General features: G+C 42.8%; 1 protein-coding gene across 2 annotated transcripts; it reads left to right on the plus strand.

Annotated features, from left to right (window-relative positions):
* The first annotated feature begins 129 nt into the window (after window positions 1-129).
* Window positions 130-6,510, plus strand: TRNT1 (tRNA nucleotidyl transferase 1). 2 transcript variants are annotated; one of them, XM_055710004.1, is made up of 9 exons: window positions 130-342; window positions 509-656; window positions 1,397-1,590; window positions 2,153-2,291; window positions 2,541-2,667; window positions 3,176-3,369; window positions 3,549-3,799; window positions 5,135-5,429; window positions 6,166-6,510. In XM_055710004.1, exons 1-8 carry the CDS (start codon window positions 145-147, stop codon window positions 5,381-5,383), a joined length of 1,500 nt encoding a protein of 499 aa, XP_055565979.1. In that variant the 5' UTR covers window positions 130-144; the 3' UTR covers window positions 5,384-5,429; window positions 6,166-6,510. The 2 variants fall into 2 exon arrangements, with proteins under 2 accessions (XP_055565979.1, XP_055565980.1); XM_055710005.1 differs by having other exon boundaries at window positions 217-342; window positions 541-656.
* The last annotated feature ends 1,978 nt before the right edge of the window (window positions 6,511-8,488 follow it).

The following is an 8,488-nucleotide window of genomic DNA, read 5'->3' on the forward strand; positions in this document are numbered from 1 at the left end:
GAGTTGCTTCTCCTAGCTCAGCAACTACCAGCTGGTGGACACAGTTCAACAGCCGCCAGCTTATCTACGGCGTTGAGCTGCTTCGGGGACGAGTGAAGTGAGGTTGTCAGTGGTGTGCCGATGTAATTAGTCTATTTTTTTTTCATGGACATTATCAATTTTTTTCGTTCTCTAAATGGAAACCAAGCGACCGGCCGGCCCGTTCCCCCCCCAGCGCAGCCTGCCGCCGGAAACTGCGGGACACGGGGCGCCGTGACGTCATCAGGCGGCGCCGGAACAGGGGCGGGCGCGGGTCGGTTCCTCAGGCCTAGCGCCGCCGCTTCAGCGCGCAGGCAGCTGCGGGTAGGGCCGGCGGCCCCGGGTGGGTCCCGTAGCCCCGCGGGTGGGCCGGGCCGGGCGGGGGCCCCTGTGCCGGTGGGGGAAGCGGGTCCTTCCGTGCGGCGGCCGTGGGGCGGGTTGGCCGGGCCGTGCGGCGTGGCTGACGCGCGGTGTGGCTGTGTCTCCCCAGATGTGGGCTGAGGTGTTGCTTCTGCCCTGCAGGGCCGGGCTGCGGCTGCTCCCGCCGCTCCGGCTGCGGCACCGAGCGCCGGCCGCCATGAAGCTGCAGTCCCCTCAGTTCCAGGCGCTTTTCACGCCGGGGCTCCGCAGCGTGGCAGGTGAGTCGGTCTGGGTCTGGGTCTGGGTCTGGGTCTGGGCGTCCGCGGGGCTCAGCAGCGGCGCACTGATTGTCCCCGCCTGCTGTGGGGTGAGGAGCGGCAAAATGCCGGCCTGGGGAGCCAGGGCGGTGGGTGTGGGCTCAGCACCCTGCGTCCTGGCCCTGCTGTAGTGCAGCCCCTGATGCCCTCGCCAGGGAAGCAGAGAGGGCTGTTGGCGGCCGGGCAGCTGCCGTGCTCTGGGAGGTACGTGCCGCTCTCTCGCTCAAGCCGCTGTTAACTTTGAAGTGACCCAGAAGATGCGGCAGAGCTCGGCTTTCATCAGCTGTTGTGGGGTATTGTTCCTGAGGAAATCGGGGGTCACGGTTCACTGTGCCCTGCCATATGTAAGCGAAGCACGTTTCCTTTGTCAGCTACTAACTGCTAAAAACGGTCCACAGCCCAGAGGCCCCAGCTGCAATTAGCAGCCTGTTAATATTTAGGTTATCAGAAATGTCCTAGAAAAATTTATGAGAAATGACAGGGAAAATATCTGCGGGTACTCTGCTGTGCACCTAATTTGTGCATTTTGTGTGAAGCTGTGAGTTACATGCTGCTTACTATATATTTGAGTATGATCTTAAAGGCCTTTTCCAACCTAAATGATTTGATGATGTCAATTTGTGAAAAGATTGGTTATGGCTGACAGCATGCTATGGGTTTTATTTGAGAGAGTATTTAATGGTTTTTCCTTTCCTTCGTAGAATTGTTTGAGAAGAAGAACTATGAGCTGAGAATAGCAGGAGGTGCTGTGAGGGATTTACTAAGTGGAATGACACCACAAGATATAGATTTTGCCACTACAGCTACACCAGCAGAGATGAAGGAAATGTTCACATCTGCTGGTGTTCGTCTGATCAATAACAAAGGAGAAAAACATGGAACCATTACTGCCAGGGTTGGTTTATGTTTTGACTTGGATCTTTTCTTACTGTATCTGTGGATGTGCACATACCTGACAGATGACTGGTAGCATGCTCCTCCTTTGTTAAAGTATCACAATAAGTTTAAATGACACGCAGCTTTACAGTTTGGAGTCATTTTTTGTTAATTACCATATTTTAATGCATGTTACCTCTGCGTAACATGCTTACGCTGGTGTGTTATCACTAGAAAAGAGAAGGTAGGCCACCCACATGTTCAGATAATGTGGGGAAGTTGATCTTGGTATTTCCTGCTCCTGATTTCCCAAGTCTTGCTTCCTCTACCTTGCTTCCTCTGCCTCATATTCCATCTTCTGCAGGAAGATTTCTGCAGGCTATCTAGAAAACTAATAATGAACAGATTATTTTCAGATATTTGTATTTCTTGATTGCTTTGTATGAAAACACAGCACATGTTGGTTTGCATGTATCCAGCTTGAGCAATAACTTTATACAAACATGAAGCTAGAAAAATATACAGCTTTTACGTTTATATTCATGATCATGTTGAAGTAATGCTGTCTGTGGAATTTTCAGCTCCATGAACAGAATTTTGAAATTACAACTCTTAGAATAGATGTTGTCACCGATGGGCGACATGCAGAAGTGGAATTCACCACTGACTGGGAAAAGGATGCTGAAAGGAGGGATCTAACTGTCAACTCCATGTTTTTAGGTAAATTCTTTCAAAAGCAAATATTTAGGTGAAACACTGCCTTTCAAATTAAGCTGGTAAATTCTCTGTCTGTTTCCATTTTGTTTGTTCTACAGCTGTCAGCTGAAAGGTCTGTACAAATACATGAGACGGTATGACAAACCAGTTCAAATCACACAACTTGTCTTCTGCCTTTTCAAATGAGACATGTTTTAAGTGTGCCAACCTTGTTCGTAAACCCATATTCTTTTTTTCTTATTCTTTTTCTAGGTTTGGATGGGATGCTGTATGACTTTTTTAATGGATACGAAGATTTGAAAAACAAGAAAATTAGATTTGTAGGAAAGGCAAGTGAGAGAATACAAGAAGATTATTTACGAATCCTGAGATATTTCAGGTACTAGGTTTTGCCTTTCCTAGATCAAGAAATGAACCAAGCATTGTAGCAGGTTTTAGAAATGTGAAAAAAGAGATCAATGATGTAAAGAGTTGTAATTGTCATAGAGTTGTTTCCTCTTGTATTTTAAATTAGGATATTTAACACTGTCATGATATTAATTCTCTGAATAGCAGTAATAAATTCTTGTGCCAAGTAACAAGCAATAGGATAAGAGGAAATGGACTCAAGTTGTGCCAGGGGAGGTTTAGATTGGATGTTAGAAAAATTTTTTTCATCAGAAGGGTCATCAAGCACTGGCACAGGCTGCCCAAGGAGGTGGTGGGGTCACCATCTCTGGGGGTATTTAAAAGATGTGTAGATGTGGCGCTTACAGACATGGTTTAGCGGTGGCCTTGATAGTGCTGGGTTAGTAGTTGGATTTGATGATAAGGGTCTTTTCCAATCTAAATGATTCTAAATGGAATAACTGTTCTCAATCTAACATACAGAGGTTGTATTTGGGCAGGTTTTATGGAAGAATCGCGGAGAAACCTGGTGATCATGAACCTACTACACTGCAAGCAATTAAAGAAAATGCCAAAGGTTTGGCTGGAATATCAGGAGAAAGGATTTGGGTGGAGCTGAAAAAAATTCTTCTTGGAAACCATGTAAACCATTTGGTTCAACTTATGTATGAGCTGGATATTGCCCAATACATAGGTAAAGTGAAATGAAGATTGATTTCCTACTGGTTTATCATACAAACAGAATGGCAACATGGCAAAGCGAGATAAAACTTGTTTTTACGCAGAAATTAATTTTTCTTGCCCCACCTGTATTAACGTCCACATTTCTTATTAACACTCTGTCTTGCACTTTTTTTGTGTGTATCCTTTTAGGACTACCACTTGATGGAAATTTAGAGGAATTTGCCAGAGTTGCTAAAAATACTCAAAATCTGTGTCCAAAACCGATGACTCTTCTGATGTCATTGTTCAAGGTGAAGGATGATATTACAAACCTTGATCTGAGGCTGAAAATCTCAAAAGAAGAAAAAAACCTTGGGTTTTTCTTAGTGAAGCACCGGCAAGAGTTAACCAAAGCTATGGGTCCGGAACCACTGAGACCATATCAGGACTTCATAATGGATGTAAGTGTGTTTCACATTGCTTTATTTTGTTCTTCACAGTAAAGTAAGTTTCCAGTTTTACAGAGTAGCAGAGATGACAGTGCTAGTGGAAAGAAAGGGCCTTAAGCGTCAAGTAATCGCCAGGCTTGTTTATTAGTCTTAGGCAAACTTGTGCCAGGGTTTTAAAGACCATGATATTTTCATCAGAAAGGTGGATGTACTGACAAAAAGTATTAGCCAGATTTGGATTGCTCCCAGTGTAACATTGTCACAGTAACTGAAAGAATATCTTTCTGTGTTATTGATACCAGTTCCAGTTAACCAAGGTGGCATTGGTTTGTGGTTGGTTGCTTTTCCTCTGGAGAAGGGACCAGAAATTAACAAGAGCTGTTGCAAGTGTCCTGGCATGTCTCTGCAACATAAAGCAGAAACCTTGGTATAAAAAGATTCTCTTCCTTTAGTAGAGTTTAGTTTTGTGAGAGGACAACTGGGAGACATCCATACTTGGGTTCAAAACCTTTTTTTCTTTCGCATCCAAAATACTGAGGCTTTAAATTATTTTTTAAGAAATTGTTTAAAACAACCAACCAAAGAAACCCACCATATTTTTAGCAGTTCTGAGCACCTTGTGTTCTGTAGCAATTTTTTTTATACTAGATTTAAAAGTCAATCTTTCAGTCGGGCTGAAAAATGTCATATTCAGTCATCTGAAACAGAAGTTGCTTGTGCATGTACCTAGGGACTGACAAATTGCTGTACTGTCCCAGCTGATTTCCCCTTCTGCATTAAAACATGAGACAGGATCTGGACCTCAAGAGACTCCATCTTTTTTTAATGTGAAATTCAACTCCCTGAATTGTGCATTGAAAGTCAGTGCAATTCCTGGAGCATCAGTACGTGTTCTGTGTGAGGCATACTGTTAAGTAGGCAACCTGTGATGTTCTTCCACAGTAAAGTTCAAGTAATTTTCAGGTGAAGTCGTGCACTTTTATTCCAGTACCTGAGACTGAGGGCAAGAGACAGCAGTTTCTGCAGTGAGGCCTGTCTCCCACAGGAAGGGTTACGGTTTGTCTCCAGCAATGGTGGTTACAGCTATTACCTGGACTTCAGGAACTCTCCAAGGATCTTCCAGAGCCTCCAAGTTAGGACTAAGTTTTAAAACTTGTGAGGCAGGAGAGATCCTCGCTTTCATAGTTCCAAGTTTTTTGTCCAGGTGTTGCCTAGTAAGATGTCGCCTAATAAGATGTCAGGGGAATAATGCAATGTTGAGCACAGTTCGAGCTGGTTTCTACCATTTCATAGTGAATCCTCTCGCTCTCTTTCTCTCTCTCTTTTTTTTTTTTTTTTTTTTGTTAGTCTAGGGAAGCTAATACAAATTCCAAGATCTTTGAGCTTCTAAAATACCAAGGAGAAGAACATCTTTTAAGAGAAATGCAGCAATGGACTGTTCCTACTTTTCCTGTTAGTGGCCATGATTTAAGAAAAATGGGTGTGTCTTCTGGAAAAGAAATTGGAACAGCCTTACAGCAGTTAAGGAATGAATGGAAGAAGAGTGGATACCACATGGATAAAGAAGAACTGTTAAGTTGCCTGAAGAAGCTGTAACATTGCGTAACAGCGGAGAACTGTTCTAAACGTAACTGAGATACTGGTAAATATTTCGTCACTGTACTCGCAGGCAATGCAACCTTTGTTGTATTTAAGATTCAGACAGCACGGATCTCCTGTTGCTAACTCGTAATTTCTACAGGGAGCAGTTTTATTTCATAGTAATGTGAAATGTTCTTTGCCAAATTCCACATTTTCTACCTCTTTTTGTTGTATTTTAATGATAAATATTGACTATTTTATCTTGATTGTGGCGCATTAGAGGTGGCACCAAGGTTTTTCTCATTTGGACTTTGCGAAATCTAAAAAAACCAAGAAACACCACCCCCACCCACTAAAACGTTTCTGTCCTCTAGATAAAATCATGGCTGGGGGCGGGATTGTGCTTATGATAGCGACAAAGTGTCTAGAAATAATGAGCTCTGACTCTTTTTTGTGGTTAAAGCTAGATAGCAGATTGAAGTACTCACTCCAGCAGTTTCTGGTCTGACCCTGTAAAACAAGTCTGTTTTCTATAAAGATTTTTATTTTCCATAATTGCCAGAATCCATTTTAGATCAGAAATCTTCTCATCTCTTTGGGAGTGTTTCAGTACCTTGTTTATCACTGAGTAACTACATCCATACAAAACTGGTGAAGGGTTCTATGGTGTGTTTTCAGCTTGGTGTGTGAAACTGTATTAATGTTAATAATAGAAGAAGAGGGAGATCCAGGTTCCCTGCCTTTCCCCTGCCACCTCCGGTAGTGGACTCACACTTTCTTTCCTTTTTCTTTCCCAGTGAGGTACAAGAAGAATTCAGGTGATGGTGTTTGGTGTGCCTAAACAGAGTGAACCTGAGCTAAGTCCTGTAGCTGTGTTGCCTTCAGAGTACTAACTCTCACAAGAAATTGCCAGGGCAATTATCCATGCATCTGTGCCTGTAACTCAGAGCAGTGAGACGCAGAGGCATTCACCTTCTCTCCGATGTGCAGGCATTCTGTTTAAATCCGTGGGATTATTTTGGGAAGAAGTCTAACATTCTACAACTGTCACACAGTGGTCTTCCGTGTGTTGCTTCTGTGTTAATTACCCATACCTTTCTTCTGTCCGAGCAGATCCACATTAAAAGTGCTGTTCAAAGTGACTTGCCTCTTTTCAAAACCAATAAATCAATAACATTTTGGAAAATATAAGAAGTAAAGGAGTTTGACTCTTAGTTAAAGTTGATGGGGAAGGAAATGTAGATGAGGAGAGGGTTGTTTGCACGTACTACCTGGTCACTCAGGAGGAGTCAATGAAGAGTTCATAGCCATCCAGTAACGCTGCAGAAGTTGGTTTTTGGAAGCAGTGCTGTTGCTGACTGGTCTTACTGAATGCGTATTACTCTTCCTGGCTTTCTTGGTATGCTTTTAAAAAACAAACAGCAAAATAGCTTTAACTGAGAGCATCTCTTGTGTGTATGAATTTTATTGCAGGTTTAAGTTTTCCTACAAAAAAATAGTAAAATCCTTTGGATTTCCCTTTCCTTGGCTATCATTTTGCAACACGAGGTAGCAGTAATACCAGATGCTGAAAAAAAAAAAATCAGCATTTTATGCTTTTGTATCAACAAGTTTCCCAGCTGCTTTTTCATTTTTTTTCCTAGTAAGTCAGTTACTTTAAATTATTCTGAAGGTATTTAGGAAATTCAGAAAGACAGCAAGGGAAGAAAAAAAGTGCTGTTTTTCTCTGTTAATAAGGCAAATCTCATAAGAACATGATTGTGTTTGATTTAATTATGTAATTAAATTGAAGCCTCCTTGTGCAATTTATTGAACTACTGAAATCTTGGGAGGGAGACAAGTAATAAAATTTAGTATTCGAGTTAGTCTTTTTTTAAAAGAACACAAAACTGATCTTTTAAGGTAACATCTGTAGAGGTGGTAAAACACAACTACACTTTACGTTACCCAAAATTGTTGTCAGCGTCAAATGCCAGTCGGAGGGAGGATTTTTAAGGGCAGACACCCGAAACTTTTGCTGTCTCCAACGCTTCTGAAAAACAGCACAGATTATTCTGAAAGCATGTTAATTGAACAGTCCTGCTTTGAATTCAGCATAGCTGGCACATTTGTTCAAATAGCTCATTGAAAAATCATGGTATGCTTGAGGTTTCCAGTTGGTCTATCAAGCATCGCTTTTACTATATTCCAAAGAAATTAAACCCTAGTAAAACGAAACTGTGTTAAATCAAAATAATAGCATGGTTTAAGCAAGCAGTACCAGCATGAGTTCTGGAAAAATGATGTGTTTTGAATAAACACTTTTTTATAGAGTATGAACTATTTAAATAAATTGGGAGATAAGAGATGAAGCAGTTTGATACATACATGGTCAAGTACAGTACTTTCTTCAACAGATTAATTAAATGATATTCACAATGTTTTAATTAAGTTACACATCAGAAACACCCATGTGTCATTGCTGGTTGGTAGCTGATCCTGGCTCCCCAGTGTGACAGCCCTTTCTGAAACTGGCTGCCAGTGTTGATGTGAAGTCCATCACTGTGGGTTTGTTGGAAAAGTGTTAAAAGACTAACACTGCCCAGTCGCCCTCCTGCCCTTGGGGGGTGTATCCTGAAAGTCTGCAAAGAATAATGACGCCACAAACTTGTGTTCCTGTGGGGGAAGCCAATTTTCAGCCAAACCGGAGCCTGGCACAGCAGGATGGGGATGCAGAGCAAAGCCTCCCCGGGTGCCCAGAGCCCCTGCACACTCAGCCTGCTCCCCTCGCCTGCTGTGCTCATTGCTGCCCTGGGAGGGAACTGCCTGTGAAGGGCAAAATGGTAAATAATATAAACTGCTTTTCCTTGCAGATGGCTTCTGAGGATTAATGAAGGTTTTTAACCATTCTCGCAAGATGTAATGATCTGTAAAAATGATTAAAAGGCCAGATTGGCTTGGATGCATTTGAAAGGGAAAGGGCATGGCTAATTCTCCCTGCAGAGCCCATAAACCTTGGGCCTGAAGCAAAGACAAGAAGAGGAAAAACAACCACCACGCGTGCTCCTAGGCACCGCGGAGGGAGGACGCACTGTGGAGGGCAGCACCTGAGCAGCCCTCCTTGCCCCGGATGGGCCTCTG

Source organism: Falco cherrug, chromosome 4 (genome assembly GCF_023634085.1).
Source record: "Falco cherrug isolate bFalChe1 chromosome 4, bFalChe1.pri, whole genome shotgun sequence".
In the NCBI taxonomy this organism is placed as follows: domain Eukaryota; kingdom Metazoa; phylum Chordata; class Aves; order Falconiformes; family Falconidae; genus Falco; species Falco cherrug.

Excerpts from the sequence above, each read along its gene's own strand:
- TRNT1 (XM_055710004.1), top strand. The coding sequence starts at position 145 with ATGGACATTATCAATTTTTTTCGTTCTCTAAATGGAAACCAAGCGACC. Across the intron at positions 657-1,396 it reads GGGGCTCCGCAGCGTGGCAG|AATTGTTTGAGAAGAAGAAC; the intron begins GTGAGTCGGTCT and ends TTTCCTTCGTAG. Across the intron at positions 2,668-3,175 it reads CGAATCCTGAGATATTTCAG|GTTTTATGGAAGAATCGCGG; the intron begins GTACTAGGTTTT and ends GTATTTGGGCAG.